At 50.5% G+C, this 19,796-nt stretch overlaps 1 protein-coding gene across 1 annotated transcript in view; it reads right to left on the bottom strand.

Annotated features, from left to right (window-relative positions):
• The window catches only part of LOC311228170 (uncharacterized protein), a gene marked incomplete at its 5' end in the record, with an annotated part of 101,719 nt that extends 82,784 nt beyond the window's left edge, over positions 1–18,935 (bottom strand). The window contains one exon of the mRNA XM_084314081.1: positions 18,454–18,935. Coding sequence (XP_084170207.1) covers positions 18,454–18,935 — 482 coding nt within the window. The remainder of the gene's footprint in view (positions 1–18,453) is intronic.
• Positions 18,936–19,796: the final 861 nt, after the last annotated feature.

Raw genomic sequence — 19,796 nt, 5'->3', positions numbered from 1 at the left:
CAGAGACAGTTAGCATCACAGGCCGCAGCCCGGAGACAGTTAGCATCACAGAGACAGTTAGCATCACAGGCCGCAGCCCGGAGACAGTTAGCATCACAGAGACAGTTAGCATCACAGCTCAGAGACAGTTAGCATCACAGAGACAGTTAGCATCACAGAGACAGTTAGCATCACAGAGACAGTTAGCATCACAGAGACAGTTAGCATCACAGGACGCAGCCCAGAGAGACAGTTAGCATCACAGGCCGCAGCCCAGAGACAGTTAGCATCACAGGCCTCAGCCCGGAGACAGTTAGCATCACAGGCCGCAGCCCGGAGACAGTTAGCATCACAGGACGCAGCTCGGAGACAATTAGCATCACAGGCCGCAGCCCAGAGAGACAGTTAGCATCACAGGCCGCAGCCCAGAGAGACAGTTAGCATCACAGGCCGCGGCTCAGAGAGACAGTTAGCATCACAGGCCGCAGCCCAGAGACAGTTAGCATCACAGGACGCAGCTCAGAGACAGTTAGCATCACAGGCCGCAGCCCAGAGACAGTTAGCATCACAGAGACAGTTAGCATCACAGGCCGCAGCCCAGAGACAGTTAGCATCACAGGACGCAGCTCAGAGACAGTTAGCATCACAGGCCGCAGCCCAGAGAGACAGTTAGCATCACAGGCCGCAGCCCAGAGACAGTTAGCATCACAGGACGCAGCCCGGAGAGACAGTTAGCATCACAGGCCGCAGCCCAGAGACAGTTAGCATCACAGGCCGCAGCTCGGAGACAGTTAGCATCACAGGCCGCAGCCCAGAGACAGTTAGCATCACAGGCCGCAGCCCAGAGACAGTTAGCATCACAGAGACAGTTAGCATCACAGAGACAGTTAGCATCACAGAGACAGTTAGCATCACAGGACGCAGCCCAGAGAGACAGTTAGCATCACAGGCCGCAGCCCAGAGACAGTTAGCATCACAGGCCGCAGCCCGGAGACAGTTAGCATCCCAGGCCGCAGATCAACACGGAGACAGTTAGCATCACAGGCCGCAGATCAACACGGAGACAGTTAGCATCACAGGCCGCAGATCAACACGGAGAACGTTAGCATCACAGGCCGCAGATCAACATGGAGAACGTTAGCATCACAGGCCGCAGATCAACACGGAGAACGTTAGCATCACAGGCGGCAGATCAACACGGAGACAGTTAGCATCACAGGCCACAGATCAACTTGGAGAACGTTAGCATCACAGGCCGCAGATCAACACGGAGACAGTTAGCATCACAGGCCGCAGATCAACACGGAGACAGTTAGCATCACAGGCCGCAGATCAACTTGGAGAACGTTAGCATCACATGACGCAGATCAACACGGAGAACGTTAGCATCACAGGCCGCAGATCAACACGGAGAACGTTAGCATCACATGACGCAGATCAACACGGAGAACGTTAGCATCACAGGCCGCAGCCCAGAGACAGTTAGCATCACAGGCCGCAGATCAACACGGAGACAGTTAGCATCACATGCCGCAGATCAACACGGAGACAGTTAGCATCACAGGCCGCAGCTCAGAGACAGTTATTATCACAGGCCGCAGCCCGGAGACAGTTAGCATCACAGGCCGCAGCCCAGAGACAGTTAGCATCACAGCTCAGAGACAGTTAGCATCACAGAGACAGTTAGCATCACAGAGACAGTTAGCATCACAGAGACAGTTAGCATCACAGAGACAGTTAGCATCACAGGACGCAGCCCAGAGAGACAGTTAGCATCACAGGCCGCAGCCCAGAGACAGTTAGCATCACAGGCCTCAGCCCGGAGACAGTTAGCATCACAGGCCGCAGCCCGGAGACAGTTAGCATCACAGGACGCAGCTCGGAGACAGTTAGCATCACAGGCCGCAGCCCAGAGAGACAGTTAGCATCACAGGCCGCAGCCCAGAGAGACAGTTAGCATCACAGGCCGCAGCTCAGAGAGACAGTTAGCATCACAGGCCGCAGCCCAGAGACAGTTAGCATCACAGGACGCAGCTCAGAGACAGTTAGCATCACAGGCCGCAGCCCAGAGACAGTTAGCATCACAGAGACAGTTAGCATCACAGGCCGCAGCCCAGAGACAGTTAGCATCACAGGACGCAGCTCAGAGACAGTTAGCATCACAGGCCACAGCCCAGAGAGACAGTTAGCATCACAGGCCGCAGCCCAGAGACAGTTGGCATCACAGGACGCAGCCCGGAGAGACAGTTAGCATCACAGGCCGCAGCCCAGAGACAGTTAGCATCACAGGCCGCAGCTCGGAGACAGTTAGCATCACAGGCCGCAGCCCAGAGACAGTTAGCATCACAGGCCGCAGCCCAGAGACAGTTAGCATCACAGGCCGCAGCCCAGAGACAGTTAGCATCACAGCCCAGAGAGACAGTTAGCATCACAGAGACAGTTAGCATCACAGGCCGCAGCCCAGAGAGACAGTTAGCATCACAGGCCGCAGCCCAGAGAGACAGTTAGCATCACAGGCCGCAGCCCGGAGAGACAGTTAGCATCACAGCCCAGAGACAGTTAGCATCACAGCCCAGAGAGACAGTTAGCATCACAGGCCGCAGCCCAGAGACAGTTAGCATCACAGGCCACAGCTCAGAGAGACAGTTAGCATCACAGCCCAGAGACAGTTAGCATCACAGGCCGTAGCTCAGAGACAGTTAGCATCACAGAGACAGTTAGCATCACAGGCCGCAGCCCAGAGAGACAGTTTGCATCACAGAGACAGTTAGCATCACAGGCCAGAGACAGTTAGCATCACAGGCCGCAGCCCAGAGAGACAGTTAGCATCACAGGCCGCAGCTCAGAGACAGTTAGCATCACAGGCCGCAGCCCAGAGAGACAGTTAGCATCACAGAGACAGTTAGCATCACAGCTCGGAGACAGTTAGCATCACAGGCCGCAGCCCAGAGACAGTTAGCATCACAGAGACAGTTAGCATCACAGGCCGCAGCCCAGAGAGACAGTTAGCATCACAGGCCGCAGCTCAGAGAACGTTAGCATCACAGGCCGCAGCCCGGAGAGACAGTTAGCATCACAGTTAGCATCACAGAGAGACAGTTAGCATCACAGGCCGCAGCTCAGAGAACGTTAGCATCACAGGCCGCAGCCCGGAGAGACAGTTAGCATCACAGTTAGCATCACAGGCCGCAGCCCGGAGACAATTAGCATCACAGGCCGCAGCCCAGAGACAGTTAGCATCACAGGCCACAGCCCAGAGACAGTTAGCATCACAGGCCGCAGCCCAGAGACAGTTAGCATCACAGGCCGCAGCCCAGAGACAGTTAGCATCACAGGCCGCAGCCCAGAGACAGTTAGCATCACAGGCCGCAGCCCAGAGAGACAGTTAGCATCACAGGCCGCAGCCCAGAGAGACAGTTAGCATCACAGGCCGCAGCCCAGAGACCGTTAGCATCACAGGCCGGGGCCCGGAGACAGTTAGCATCACAGGCCGCAGCTCAGAGAGACAGTTAGCATCACAGGCCGCAGCCCAGAGAGACAGTTAGCATCACAGGCCACAGCATCAGAGACAGTTAGCATCACAGGCCGCAGCCCAGAGACAGTTAGCATCACAGGCCGCAGCTCAGAGAGACAGAGACATTTAGCATCACAGGCCGCAGCCCAGAGAGACAGAGACAGTTAGCATCACAGGCCGCAGCCCAGAGAGACAGTTAGCATCACAGGCCGCAGCCCAGAGAGACAGAGACAGTTATCATCACAGGCCGCAGCCCGGAGACAGTTAGCGTCACAGAGACAGTTAGCATCACAGGCCGCAGCCCGGAGACAGTTAGCATCACAGGCCGCAGCCCAGAGACCGTTAGCATCACAGAGACAGTTAGCATCACAGGCCGCCGCCCGGAGACAGTTAGCATCACAGAGACAGTTAGCATCACAGGCCGCAGCCCGGAGACAGTTAGCATCACAGAGACAGTTAGCATCACAGGCCGCAGCCCGGAGACAGTTAGCATCACAGAGACAGTTAGCATCACAGGCCGCAGCCCGGAGACAGTTAGCATCACAGAGACAGTTAGCATCACAGCTCAGAGACAGTTAGCATCACAGAGACAGTTAGCATCACAGAGACAGTTAGCATCACAGAGACAGTTAGCATCACAGAGACAGTTAGCATCACAGGACGCAGCCCAGAGAGACAGTTAGCATCACAGGCCGCAGCCCAGAGACAGTTAGCATCACAGGCCTCAGCCCGGAGACAGTTAGCATCACAGGACGCAGCTCGGAGACAGTTAGCATCACAGGCCGCAGCCCAGAGACAATTAGCATCACAGGCCGCAGCCCAGAGAGACAGTTAGCATCACAGGCCGCAGCCCAGAGAGACAGTTAGCATCACAGGCCGCGGCTCAGAGAGACAGTTAGCATCACAGGCCGCAGCCCAGAGACAGTTAGCATCACAGGACGCAGCTCAGAGACAGTTAGCATCACAGGCCGCAGCCCAGAGACAGTTAGCATCACAGAGACAGTTAGCATCACAGGCCGCAGCCCAGAGACAGTTAGCATCACAGGACGCAGCTCAGAGACAGTTAGCATCACAGGCCGCAGCCCAGAGAGACAGTTAGCATCACAGGCCGCAGCCCAGAGACAGTTAGCATCACAGGCCGCAGCCCAGAGACAGTTAGCATCACAGAGACAATTAGCATCACAGAGACAGTTAGCATCACAGAGACAGTTAGCATCACAGGACGCAGCCCAGAGAGACAGTTAGCATCACAGGCCGCAGCCCAGAGACAGTTAGCATCACAGGCCTCAGCCCGGAGACAGTTAGCATCACAGGCCGCAGCCCGGAGACAGTTAGCATCACAGGACGCAGCTCGGAGACAGTTAGCATCACAGGCCGCAGCCCAGAGACAATTAGCATCACAGGCCGCAGCCCAGAGAGACAGTTAGCATCACAGGCCGCAGCCCAGAGAGACAGTTAGCATCACAGGCCGCGGCTCAGAGAGACAGTTAGCATCACAGGCCGCAGCCCAGAGACAGTTAGCATCACAGGACGCAGCTCAGAGACAGTTAGCATCACAGGCCGCAGCCCAGAGACAGTTAGCATCACAGAGACAGTTAGCATCACAGGCCGCAGCCCAGAGACAGTTAGCATCACAGGACGCAGCTCAGAGACAGTTAGCATCACAGGCCGCAGCCCAGAGAGACAGTTAGCATCACAGGCCGCAGCCCAGAGACAGTTAGCATCACAGGACGCAGCCCGGAGAGACAGTTAGCATCACAGGCCGCAGCCCAGAGACAGTTAGCATCACAGGCCGCAGCTCGGAGACAGTTAGCATCACAGGCCGCAGCCCAGAGACAGTTAGCATCACAGGCCGCAGCCCAGAGACAGTTAGCATCACAGGCCGCAGCCCAGAGACAGTTAGCATCACAGCCCAGAGAGACAGTTAGCATCACAGAGACAGTTAGCATCACAGGCCGCAGCCCAGAGAGACAGTTAGCATCACAGGCCGCAGCCCAGAGAGACAGTTAGCATCACAGGCCGCAGCCCAGAGACAGTTAGCATCACAGCCCAGAGACAGTTAGCATCACAGCCCAGAGAGACAGTTAGCATCACAGGCCGGGGCCCAGAGACAGTTAGCATCACAGGCCGCAGCTCAGAGAGACAGTTAGCATCACAGGCCGCAGCCCAGAGAGACAGTTAGCATCACAGGCCGCAGCATCAGAGACAGTTAGCTTCACAGGCCGCAGCCCAGAGACAGTTAGCATCACAGGACGCAGCTCAGAGAGACAGAGACAGTTAGCATCACAGGCCGCAGCCCAGAGAGACAGAGACAGTTAGCATCACAGGCCGCAGCCCAGACAGACAGTTAGCATCACAGGCCGCAGCCCAGAGAGACAGAGACAGTTAGCATCACAGGCCGCAGCCCAGAGACAGTTAGCGTCACAGAGACAGTTAGCATCACAGGCCGCAGCCCGGAGACAGTTAGCGTCACAGAGACAGTTAGCATCACAGGCCGCAGCCCAGAGACAGTTAGCATCACAGGCCGCAGCCCAGAGACCGTTAGCATCACAGAGACAGTTAGCATCACAGGCCGCCGCCCGGAGACAGTTAGCATCACAGAGACAGTTAGCATCACAGGCCGCAGCCCGGAGACAGTTAGCATCACAGAGACAGTTAGCATCACAGGCCGCAGCCCGGAGACAGTTAGCATCACAGAGACAGTTAGCATCACAGGCCGCAGCCCGGAGACAGTTAGCATCACAGCTCAGAGACAGTTAGCATCACAGGCCGCAGCCCGGAGACAGTTAGCATCACAGAGACAGTTAGCATCACAGAGACAGTTAGCATCACAGGCCGCAGCCCAGAGACAGTTAGCATCACAGAGACAGTTAGCATCACAGAGACAGTTAGCATCACAGGCCGCAGCCCAGAGACAGTTAGCATCACAGGCCGCAGCCCAGAGACAGTTAGCATCACAGGCCGCAGCCCAGAGACAGTTAGCATCACAGAGACAGTTAGCATCACAGAGACAGTTAGCATCACAGGCCGCAGCCCAGAGACAGTTAGCATCACAGGCCGCAGCTCGGAGACAGTTAGCATCACAGGCCGCAACCCGGATGAATGGATCAGAGGATTCGGCTGAAGAGGCAGGGCGGGGGGGGGGCTCCTTCTCTCCCAGACTGACGACTGGGGATTTTTCTAATGGCTTCTGAAGAGGCTTTGTGGCTCAGAGGACCATTGACCAGCTTCTTGGAACTAATAGATGTAACAGAAACGAGGGCAGGCGTCACTTGAACGGATGAGAAGAACCGACTCAACGCGCTCGACGTTTATCGCGGATAGAATTCCTTCTTTATTTCATCGGCAAGTTGTATAAATGCTCGCTACTATGTCTATACTACTATTTACTATGCTGCTATACCTATACTACTACCTACTATGCTAATACCGTAAATCCTCTAATAGTGGAGGGTACTCGAATAAAGGACGGGCCTTTTGGGGCCGGGGGTTTGATGCATGCAGACAAATACAGGCCGGCTTCCAATACAATGTCGCAAAAAAAAGTTTATTTTGTATTCTTCGTGCCGTGATATAGAATGAGATAAACTCTTGCCAATGCAAATTAAGTGCTGCCTCCCGCTACACTGACTACAATATCGTTTCCCTCTCGTTGGCGTTGGCTTTAGCGTTAGCTAACGTCGTCACATCTAGATCTGTGGTGTCGGCTGGACGACGCCGGCTTTGTTTTGCAAACGTTAACGTTAACGCTGTCTATGTGGCGTCGGCAGGCGGGGCTGGCGTTGTCCAGTCGGCATCACAGATCGTGATGGCTATGACAGCGTCAGCTAAAGCTACTGCATGTTACTGTATCCAGTGTGCGAACCATGGTCTTTGGGTGAGCCAGATTTTTTTTTTTGCGGGACCTCAACTCACTTGTTGAGGTCCGGCCGTCTGGACGGTCTGGGCTTCCACGGCACGGTCACCGGGCGTTGTAATACTAATAATAGTCCCCACCGGAGCAGCACCAAGCAGGTGTAATTGTAACGGCGTCGCCTGTATGATCCCGCGGCCCGCCTCCTGCTGCTCTGTCAGCTTCACTGTCTTCGTGAAACCAAAATTGGTTAGGCTTACTTGTTTTCGTTTAGACATTATGCATTCCTGAGTGACCTTATTTACTGGCTGTCAAAACGATCACTGTGTCAACAAGTCACAGCACAGGTTACAAAGTGGGTCAAGTTTGATTTGTACCGTGCGTGCGTGCAGGCTGCAGCGCCGCCGCGCTCCGAATGGTAATTGCAAGAATAGCATGCATGTTGCCATATTACGTGTGAATTAGTGCGCAAATCATTAATCATACATCCAAAATAGCATACGTTTATTATTATACACGGTGATGATACAGAAAATTACAGAAAAATTAGAAATGCATGGCAAAAGTAGCATTTATTTTCAGTAATTTAGAGACCCCCAGGGGAGCTTTAGAGACCCCCAGGGGAGCTGATGTCTGATCTAGGGGAGCTATAGCGGACCGAGCTCCCCCCGTGGATCGCACCCTGACTGTATCAATGCAACTCGATTCGACTGAGGTAGAGTCGAGAAGGTACCACACGCTAAATCGTCCCCGGACCCCGCAACCTATAGACAGTTCCAACTTCAGTGTGTGAATTACGTTAATCCACCACAGTTTCACCCTGACAAAGCAAATACTCATGTGATCTGTATATGTTTGTGTCTAAATAAAATCAATCAATCAATCACAATTACAATTGGCCAGTTTGTGAAATTAAGGCCTGCTTCTTATATAAGCCTCTCTCTAATAAAGGCCTGGTGCTCTTTGCAGCTGAGGTAACTACAACAAGACCCGTCCTATATCTGAGGATTTACGGTAATTAAGTCTATACTACTATACACTCAAGTTCCACACTTCTGCTCCTCCTCCTGCTGACTTTTTGTTCACAAAGTCTCTTTAGATAAAAGTGTCAGCTAAATGACTCAATGTAAATGTAAAGGTTGGTCCCCCTGGCACGAGGAGCTCAGCTGTGATATAATCACAATATGTCACAGCCTGAAGTGAGCTATTGCTTTTTAATGGTCTCCATGTACAGGCAACGCGGAAGTTATAGCCACCGATAACTTTTTCAATTTTAACTGTTTTACTGCTCATTTAATACAATGAAATACAAGGATAATATAGGACCTCCTGGCTGCTGGACTTTTTCCACTGATAGTTACCTGAAAACGTATGGGTTGCGGATAAGATTTATATCTATGTTATCTTCATTCCCTCCTCTTTCATTCCTGACCGGGGAGAGGACACACACGGCGTTGGTCTCATCGAGATGTGAGTTTTGCGAGGCGTGTCCAGGGATACTGAGGGCATGATCCATAGACCGTTTGATAAGTCCCTCCACTCTGCAGTAAACAGAGCATACATTTTCTGGTATCCCTTCCCACTTTATCCAATCAGGAAAGAGAACCCTTGCCGAGCCAAATTTCCTGGTAGATTATTTTACTACTTTATTTTCAAGCACATAATACAGTATGTGCACACAAATATTATTTGTTTTTATTTCTTATTTTTGTCAGACCATTTTTGCTGTGTGGAGTTCTCTCTCCGGATTGGATGAAGTGAGAAATACCAGATTCCAGAACATTTATTTTGTGTTTACTGCAGAGTGGAGGGACTGGGAGACCCATGTTACTGACCAGACACTCTATATCAGTGATGGCTGTTTACTGCAGAGTGGAGGGACTGGGAGACCCATGTTACTGACCAGACACTCTATATCAGTGATGACTGTTTACTGCAGAGTGGAGGGACTGAGATACCCATGTTACTGACCAAAGACTCTATATCAGTGATGGCTGTTTACTGCAGAGTGGAGGGACTGGGAGACCCATGTTACTGACCAGACACTCTGTATCAGTGATGGCTGTTTACTGCAGAGTGGAGGGACTGGGAGACCCATGTTACTGACCAGACACTCTATATCAGTGATGACTGTTTACTGCAGAGTGGAGGGACTGAGAGACCCATGTTACTGACCAAGTTCAAGTTCAAGTTCAAGTTCTTTAATAGTTGTCATACAGAAGTACAGAATACTTTCATACAAAATGCTTCTTACTGTTACGCTCCAGAGACTGTGCTAGACAAGATAGTATCAAATAACATAATAACATAATATAGCATGAATTTAGAAGAAGAAAATGAGGTCACAGTGTTCGGTATAGACATATGTACAATGTTCTGAGTTACCATATAATATACAATACACAATACTATGCAGTGTACTAATGTACAGTACTATCTAGTGCAAAGCAGAAATGGGATGAGGTACAATTTTAGGTACAATTTACAGTAAGGTGTACGAGTTGTAGTGCAATCCTTCATCCATAAATATAAAGTGTGGGGAGTGGGTGCTACAGTGTGTTTGTTTAAAGTGGGTGTGTGCTATAAAGTGTGTGGAGTGGGTGCTACAGTGTGTTTGTTTAAAGTGAGTGTGTGCGTGTGGATGTGTGTGCTATGTGCGTTTGGTGGTTGTTGTTGTGTAGTGTTCATTCATTGTTCGTTTAGCAGCCTGATGGCCTGGGGATAGAAGCTACTTCTGAGTCTTTCTGTGCTCGCCTTGAGACTCCTGTATCGCTTGCCTGACCGCAGCAGTTCGAAGAGGCAGTTGTTCGGGTGACTGGAGTCTTTAATGATTCTCTTAGCCTTGCCCTTGCAACGCTTGTAGTAAATGTTCTGGAGGGTGGGGAGCCCCCCTCCAATTGTGCGTTCGGCTGAACGTGTCACTCTTTGTAGTCTGCTTTGGTCTTTTGCAGTGCTATTCCCAAACCAGGAGGTGATGTTGCCGGTCAAGATGCTCTCTATTGTACATGAGTAGAAGTTCTTAAGGATCTTCTGGCTGACTTGGAACTTCCTTAGGCGCCTGAGGAAGTAGAGGCGTTGTCGTGCCTTCTTCACCACACTGTTAATGTGTGTGGTCCATGTCAAGTCCTCGGATATGTAGGCTCCGAGGTACTTGAAGCTGTTGACTCTCTCAACCGGTGCCCCGTCGATGCTGAGGGGGCTGTAGTCCTTGACCCCCGACCTCCTGAAGTCCACAATCATCTCCTTTGTTTTGCTGACGTTCAGGGAGAGGCTGTTTTCCTGGCACCATCCCGCCAGGACCTTGACCTCTTCCAGGTAGGCCCTCTCGTCGTTGGCAGAGATCAGGCCCACCACCACTGTGTCGTCAGCAAATTTGACGATTGTATTGCTACTCCGCTGAGCCACACAGTCGTGTGTGTACAGGGAGTAGAGGAGGGGACTCAGAACACAGCCCTGGGGGGCCCCTATGTTGAGGGTGATGGATGAGGAGGTGCAGTTGCCTGCTCTCACCACCTGGGGTCTGCCAGTCAGGAAGTCCAAGACCCACTGGCAGAGGTCATAGCCCAAGCCCAGGTCCCTGAGCTTGGCTATGAGTATGGAGGGGACTATGGTATTGAATGCCGAGCTGTAGTCGATGAATAGCATTCTCACATAGTTCCCCTGCCTCTTGTCCAGGTGTGATGCTGCTGTGTGCAGCACATGGGATATGGCGTCCTCCGTGGACCTGTTGGGGCGGTATGCAAATTGCAGGGGGTCCATGTTGATGGGGAGGGAGGAGCAGATGTAGCCCTTTACTAGCTTCTCAAAGCACTTCATGGCTATGGAGGTGAGAGCTACAGGGCGGTAGTCGTTGAGGCAAGCAGGCTTGGATTTTTTGGGTACAGGGATAATAGTGGACTTCTTCAGGCAGGTGGGGATGACAGCCTGTTCTAAGGACAGGTTAAATATGTCAGGTTAAATATGTCAGTGAATACTGGGGCCAGTTGGTCGGCACAGACTTTTAGGACGCGGCCGGGGATGCCGTCCGGACCTGCTGCCTTCCTGATATTCACTTTTTTAAAGGTCCGCCTCACCTCATGCTCTGTTACCCTGAACACTGCGCCTCCATCAGCAGCCGACCCCCCAGCCGACCAGACACTCTATATCAGTGATGACTGTTTACTGCAGAGTGGAGGGACTGAGAGACCCATGTTACTGACCAGATACTCTATATCAGTGATGACTGTTTACTGCAGAGTGGAGGGACTGGGAAACCCATGTTACTGACCAGACACTATGTCAGTGATGACTGTTTACTGCAGAGTGGAGGGACTGGGAGACCCATGTTACTGACCAGACACTCTATATCAGTGATCAGTGGCGGCTCGCCACTAGGGGCGCTCGGGCGCCGCCCCCCCTCAGGCCCTACCCTGGTTATATGAGAGAACAAGAAAAATAAGTTTTTAGTTTTTTGTTTTATAGCCCTATAAATAATATAAACAGGTTTAAAATTAATAATATTTACTCATTTTAAGTATGTTTGTGTTTCCAAATGCACAATATAACGTTATTATATATAAAAAAAAAATACTCGTTTTCTTGAACAGGAAGTGACTCACTTTTCTTTTTTTTATTATTTTTTTGTATTTCTCGGCCCGGGCTAGACGCGATAGCGCTCTGAGTGCGCATCACGGTTTGATCGCTGTATCCGTCGCAGCCAATCAGTGCGTAACGCGTTGTGCGTTGAAATATGACTATTATGTTGGAATCCGGGCGCGATTTGAAGCGGTCTAGCCAGTAGCGTCAAGAATTTCTGTAGCCGCATTTCGCGGAGACGCTCTCTGATTGGCCGACGCCAGTATTTTTTTCCGTAGCAGAATTTCACAGAGACGATCTCTGATTGGCCGAATCCAATTTCTAATGTTCCAATTCTAGCTTATTCCTAGGTTGGTCCGTTGGTGGTAGAGATAGTTGTGTTGTTGTGAGATGCAGCTGTTTGTCTTAGAGCGTGCCGTGACTGCAAGTTCTTTAGACTGTTAAGCTTAGGCACTCTTTCAAAGTTGGTTAAGGTTAGAGTTTGTCTTAGAGCATGGCGATAGAACGCCAGGTAGTTTGCAGTCTGTTCGACGCAGAAATGGACAAAGGAATGAAGTACTTGTGTTGTGTGGTGCTAACTGCTAACAAGCTAACACTTGGCTAACAAGCTATATGGCGGATGCAGTCTGGACACAGTGGACAGTGGTCTGGAATACATCAACAGTGGATTATACACTTTATCAAGGCAAGCCCTCCTGCCTTGGACGTGTCAACTAAACAGTGAGTCTCTCTCTCTCTCTCTCTCTCTCTCTCTCTCTCTCTCTCGCTCTCTCTCTCTCTCTCTCTCTCTCTCTCTCTCTCTCTCTCTCTCTCTCTCTCTCTCTCTCTCTCTCTCTCTTTCTTTTGGATTGAAAATACGTGGATTATGGCTTGTTCAATATCGTCTATGTTTGAATGAATGAATGAAAACTTTATTAACAGATTGCAGAATGGGTACAATACAGTACGGCTCAATACACACAATTGTTAAGGGGATGCAGACCAGAGAAAGACGTTTGTCTTGTTTACATCAGGGTCCCAGATTTTCGATTCATATCGATAGTTTAATAGCTAGCCTTGGCTCGTTTAACAATATGCAAAATATGTGTACAGCCCTGTACTCATACTGAAGTTATTCTTGGTATATAATAGGTCTGATTGTGTAACGAATCGATTCCACATCGCGCTGTGTGTGAGAGAGAGAAGGAGAGAGGGAGTGATCTGTTTGTGTTTGGAGACGGAGCGAGTTTTGTTTCTAACTTTTCTATTTATATATTGTGTTTCAAGTTGTGAATTAGACTATACTTTATTTGACTGGTTGTGTGTTGTTGTAGTAACAGCTGAGCGACTCGTTCATAAGAGCCGATTCATTGCCGTGAGCGTGAGTCGAATCGCTCACGTCTTGCCATGAGTCGGTTGCGTGGTACTGTACATGTTTGCAAAATGTTTTGGTATAGCGCCCCTAGTGGAGAGAGAACCAGCAGCCGCTACTGTCAGTGATGACTGTTTACTGCAGAGTGGAGGGACTGGGAGACCCATGTTACTGACCAGACACTCTATATCAGTGATGGCTGTTTACTGCAGAGTGGAGGGACTGGGAGACCCAAGTTACTGACCAGACACTATATCAGTGATGTCTGTTTACTGCAGAGTGGAGGGACTGAGAGACCCATGTTACTGACCAGAGACTCTATATCAGTGATGACTGTTTACTGCAGAGTGGAGGGACTGAGAGGCCCATGTTACTGACCAAACACTCTATATCAGTGATGGCTGTTTACTGCAGAGTGGAGGGACTGGGAGACCCATGTTACTGACCAGACACTCTGTATCAGTGATGGCTGTTTACTGCAGAGTGGAGGGACTGGGTGACCCATGTTACTGATCAGACACTATATCAGTGATGACTGTTTACTGCAGAGTGGAGGGACTGAGAGACCCATGTTACTGACCAGACACTCTATATCAGTGATGACTGTTTACTGCAGAGTGGAGGGACTGAGAGACCCATGTTACTGACCAGATACTCTATATCAGTGATGACTGTTTACTGCAGAGTGGAGGGACTGGGAGACCCATGTTACTGACCAGACACTCTATGTCAGTGATGACTGTTTACTGCAGAGTGGAGGGACTGGGAGACCCATGTTACTGACCAGACACTCTATATCAGTGATGACTGTTTACTGCAGAGTGGAGGGACTGGGAGACCCATGTTACTGACCAGACACTCTATATCAGTGATGGCTGTTTACTGCAGAGTGGAGGGACTGGGAGACCCAAGTTACTGACCAGACACTCTATATCACTGATGACTGTTTACTGCAGAGAGGAGGGACTGAGAGACCCATGTTACTGACCAGACACTCTGTATCAGTGATGGCTGTCAGAATGTAGAGCTATTATTTTAACATGCAGACCATATTAAGAAAATATTACCTACAGCACCTTTTACGATAAATAACATTTCTGCCAATTCTGAGCTTGTTCTTTGAGTCAGTATCAAGTGTGATACCTTTTACGATTTACATTTACATTTATATTTTGTCATTTAGCTGAACACTTTTATTCTAAGCGACTTACAAGTTTTGTACGACAAGTCAGCAGGAAGGGCGCAACTCTATCAGCATACACAGGGTGCAGTAAACACAAGGTGCCCTAACTGGCATGATGTACGTCATACGCTGTGGTCTGTGCAGGTTCTGGTGGTTAAGAGTCAGACACACTAGGGCGCTCCAGTAGCCACACCACATAGCGCGCTGAGTCGCGAAGCGGTCGCCCCGGGTTCGATTCCCCGACCCTGTAGCCATGTGCCGCATGTCTTCCCCTCTTCTCCTCCCGGTTCACCCTCTCTCCGCTCTCGGTCCTGCGTGGCCAAAAGGTCCTGCGTTGACCAAAAAAGCTGAAAGTGCTATAAATAAAATCTTTTAATTTTCTTTTAAAAAGAGTCAGACACACTTACTGGTCAGACGGTCCTGATAACGGACCAATGGGCTTTCAGTGGATTTGCATAATTCCACCTCTGTGAGTTGGTCTACAGTTTTTGTGGCAAAATAAATAAAAGAAAATGTGTTACAGCAACTTCCTGTAATTCCTTGAACCATGATAATCCATTATTTATAATCCACCATGGAAAACAGCCTTTTGAGCTCTGAGAGGATTGTAAATAGCAGCGTGAGAGGATTGTAAATAGCAGCGTGAGAGGATTGTAAACAGCAGCGTGAGAGGATTGTAAACAGCAGCGTGAGAGGATTGTAAACAGCAGCGTGAGAGGATTGTAGTAGCAGCGTGAGAGGATTGTAAACAGCAGCGTGAGAGGATTGTAAACAGCAGCGTGAGAGGATTGTAAACAGCAGCGTGAGAGGATTGTAAACAGCAGCGTGAGAGGATTGTAAACAGCAGCGTGAGAGGATTGTAAACAGCAGCGTGAGAGGATTTTATTGAGTTCCTAACAGGTTACGGCGCACCCGTCGTTAATAAAAACTCAAAACTCCCAAACAGAGAGAATAATCAGATTCCACAGAGTTGTAGTCAAGACTTTGGCAAAAAACCTTGTTGTTGGCTCCTATTTAAGGGGAGCAGCCATTTGAATAAGAAAGGCCAACTCGTTAACAGGCATTTCCCCAACAAATCATCAACAGATCAACTCCAAATTGCTTTACAGTAAAAGGGCACAGAAGCCATGTGATCCTATTTCAATTTAAACTTTGGTTGCACAGCAAAAAAGGAGGAGGAGAGGAGAGGAGAGGAGAGGAGAGGAGAGGAGAGGAGAGGAGGGGAGGGGAGAGGAGAGGAGAGGAGAGGAGAGGAGAGGAGAGGAGAGGAGAGGAGAGGAGAGGAGAGGAGAGGAGAGGAGAGGAGAGGAGGGGAGGGGAGGGGAGGGAGGAGGAGGGGAGGGGAGGGGAGGGAGAGGAGAGGAGAGGAGAGGAGAGGAGAGGAGAGGAGAGGAGAGGAGAGGAGAGGAGAGGAGGGGAGGGGAGGGGAGGGGAGAGGAGAGGAGAGGAGAGGAGAGGAGAGGAGAGGAGAGGAGAGGAGAGGAGAGGAGAGGAGAGGAGAGGAGAGGAGAGGAGAGGAGAGGAGAGGAGAGGAGAGGAGAGGAGGGGAGGGGAGGAGAGGAGAGGTGAGGGGAGGGGAGGGGAGGGGAGAGGAGAGGAGAGGAGAGGAGAGGAGAGGAGAGGAGGAGAGGAGAGGAGAGGAGAGGAGAGGAGGGGAGAGGAGAGGAGAGGAGAGGAGGAGAGGAGAGGGAGGGGAGAGGAGAGGAGAGGAGAGGAGAGGAGGGGAGAGGAGGGGAGGGGAGAGGAGGGAGGGGAGGGAGAGGAGAGGAGAGGAGAGGAGAGGAGAGGAGAGGAGAGGAGAGGAGAGGAGAGGAGAGGAGAGGAGAGGAGAGGAGAGGAGAGGAGAGGAGAGGAGAGGAGAGGAGAGGAGAGGAGGAGGAGTATGTTGTGTTTCATTGTGTATTCCTATCAAGTGTGAAGTGTCTTGTTCCGCTCGTCAGGTGTAGTTCCCTGGTTCACAGCCAAACTCATGACAGCTAAGGTCGGATACAGATTACGCTTCCAGGAGTGGAGACAGGGAACAAGTTTAGAGAGTCAAAGTACAGCTTTAACAAGGAGGCGAGAACATAATGATCTACTCTGAGAAACTACAACCCCAGTTCTCCAGCCAATGACTCCATTTCTGACTGGAAAGGGCTCAGTGAAATCACAGACTACAAACCCAGAGCCCCCCACTCCACTAATGACCTGCGCCAGGCCAACAGCCTGAAATGATTTGACCCTCACAACATGTTCAACTCTTCACTGCAAACGTACCAGCCTGCTTCTCGTCCTCCACCTTCACTCCTGTCCTCAAGAAAACAAGGGTCACAGGTGTTAATGACAACAGACCCGTCGCCCCCCTGACCTAAATCAAATCAAATCAAATTTATTTGTAAGGCCCGACAACACGTTAATGTCCCCATGGGCCGGACACGTCTTCTTTAAACAAGTCAAGAAGAAACATAACAGTAAGTCAAGAACAAAACAAGAACACCATAAGGTCCAACAAATTTAAGATAAATTAAAATAAATGAATGAGTGCAAACACTAAAACCTAGCAATAGGAGAAAATGCTCCACAGGCAGTGAGAGAAACCTTAGAAGGGCCATTCAAGGGGGGATCTCCCTTCTTAGATGTCGGTGATAGTAGTGTTGCAGACGGACAGTTGGTAAGCATGCACTCATGTGTGTAGTGAAACACAGATGAGTGCATGCAATAGCAACTGAACATTTTGAAAAATGTAAGATAGAGCTGATAGCGATAGCAACTGAACATTTTGAAAGATTGAAGATAAAGCTGATAGCGATAGCAACTGAACATTTTGAAAGATTGAAGATAGAGCTGATAGCGAATCTATTTGAGGCACAGGGGCGGCGCAAAGAGGGTCGCGTCCTCCCCGTCTTAATCACGGGACATTCAACACTCCGGTCATTGCTCAGGGACAGCCGGAGACAGGGAGATGGGGGGCGGCGCAGAGAGGGTCGCGTCCTCCCCGACATCATCGCGGGACGTCCAGCACTCCGGTCACCGCTACGAGACCTCTGTAGTAATGCACTCATTTGAGTGCCTTGTTCTGTTCCACCTAAAAAAAACCTGCAGTTCCCCTACAGAGCCACCAGGTGGGGTAAACATGGCACTCCACTTAACCCTCCAGCACCTGGACCTCTGTATGGAAACAGGGAAGGGTCATCATTACGTCACCGTGTAGCAGATGAAACACATCGGTGCCGAGTGTGGACACTTTTAATAACTCGGCCGATGTTGAGTTGAATGGGATCAGCCTTCACCTTGTTTATGTAATTTAAACAGGTTACTACCTTCGATTTCAGAATCATTGGCAGTTTGTTGCATTGTTAACTAGCTAACATTTGATATAATTGGTTGATGTATTTCCTCAGATAGCTTGTATATTATCCATGCATCTCCCATAGGCTTCAATAGAACTGGCACCAAGCAGAGCATGGAACGCTGCTATTCTTTTTATTTTTATTTTATTTTTCCCCCTCCGTTTTCCTCCGTTTTTCTCCCATCCCAATGTTAGTTGTTACGCCAATTCCCAATCCCCTTCCTGGTCGTTCCGCACTCTGCCCCCTACCGTCGGTCCGGGAGGGCGGAGACTATCACACGCTTCCTCCGACACATGTGTAGCCAGCCCACTGCTTCTTTTCACCTGGCAGCGCGGACTCTCACTGAGAGGGTGTAACGTGTGGAAGGTCACACTACCTCTCCCATATCCTTCCCTCGCTGAGCAGGCGCCCCGACCGAACTGTAGGAGTCGCTGTTTACAACGACCAGGACCCACCCTCGCCGGGTTTCCCACCCTCTAACACGGCCAATTGTGTCAGTACTGTACGACGGCCGGTCAAGCCGGAAGCAACGCCGAGAGCTGCAGGGCTCGATACCAGTGTCGCCTGTGTTAGTGGCGAGCGCCTTGCCCACTGCGCCACCCAGCCGCACCGGAACGCTGGTATTCTGACGTGATGACCCTTCCTTCTTTTATAGTTTCCTTGTCTGACGGGAAGCAGTATGTGAAGCTGGGAAAACATGGCTGCTGCCTCCTGGAGCCTGGGGAGAAACATGGCTGCTGCTCCTGGGGGGAACATGGCTGCTGCCTCCTGGGGGGAACATGGCTGCTGACTCCTGGGGGGAACATGGCTGCTGCTCCTGGGGGGAACATGGCTGCTGACTCCTGGGGGGAACATGGCTGCTGACTCCTGGGGGGAACATGGCTGCTGCTCCTGGGGGGAACATGGCTGCTGACTCCTGGGGGGAACATGGCTGCTGACTCCTGGGGGGAACATGGCTGCTGCTCCTGGGGGGAACATGGCTGCTGCCTCCTGGGGGGAACATGGCTGCTGACTCCTGGGGGGAACATGGCTGCTGACTCCTGGGGGGAACATGGCTGCTGACTCCTAGGGGGAACATGGCTGCTGACTCCTGGGGGGAACATGGCTGCTGCTCCTGGGGGGAACATGGCTGCTGCTCCTGGGGGGAACATGGCTGCTGACTCCTGGGGGGAACATGGCTGCTGTTCCTGGGGGGAACATGGCCGCTCCTCTGAAAACCAACAGACCTTTAATATTTTCAGAAAGATAAATGTCAATTCAAGGTGTATTTATTTCATGATGACACACATACTGATGCCTCCGTGGCCTGAGTGGACTGGTGACCTCTTTAATTCAAATCACATAACCATAATCTGGCTCATATTTAATGTAATTGAGTTCATCTCAATATCAATCATAATCACAGGGATTTTGATGATTAATGGAGGCGACGTGGATCCACAACCCTGCCCTGTAGCTCCCACCCTGCCAACACCTCCACAGTGGAGGATATGTAGGCAGTATACCAGTAGATATATATTCATCTCTCTCTCTCTCTCTCTCTCTCTCTCTCTCTCTCTCTCTCTCTCTCTCTCTCTCTCTCTCTCTCTCTCTCTCTCTCTCTCTCTCTCTCTCTCTCTCTCTCTCTCTCTCTCTCTCTCTCTCTCTTTCTCAATTCAATTCAATTCAATTCAAATGGGCTTTATTGACATGGGAAACATACGTTTACATTGCCAAAGCCAAACAAAACAAAACAATCAAACAGAGAAAACAAAAGAAATCAGTACATTACAGACGGAATTTCTTGTACAGTCTTTATGGTGGTTGCATTCCGCTGGATGTCCTTTTCTTGTCACAGCAGCTCACAAATCTTGCTGCTGTGTTTGCACATTGTTGTATTTCTCCCAGTAGGTATGGGAGTTTTGAGTTATTGTCCATGTTTTCAAAGTCTCTTTGTGTGTTTGCAATTTGTGGGAAGTATAAGTCTCTGATGTCTTGGTATAGTGGGCAGGTTGAAGTATATGTCTCTGATG

Source organism: Notolepis coatsorum (assembly GCF_963971535.1).
Source record: "Notolepis coatsorum genome assembly, chromosome: 5".
Taxonomy (NCBI): Eukaryota; Metazoa; Chordata; class Actinopteri; order Aulopiformes; family Paralepididae; genus Notolepis; species Notolepis coatsorum.
The sequence above is the reverse complement of the archived record's forward strand: the minus strand, read 5'-3'. Positions and strand labels throughout refer to the sequence as shown.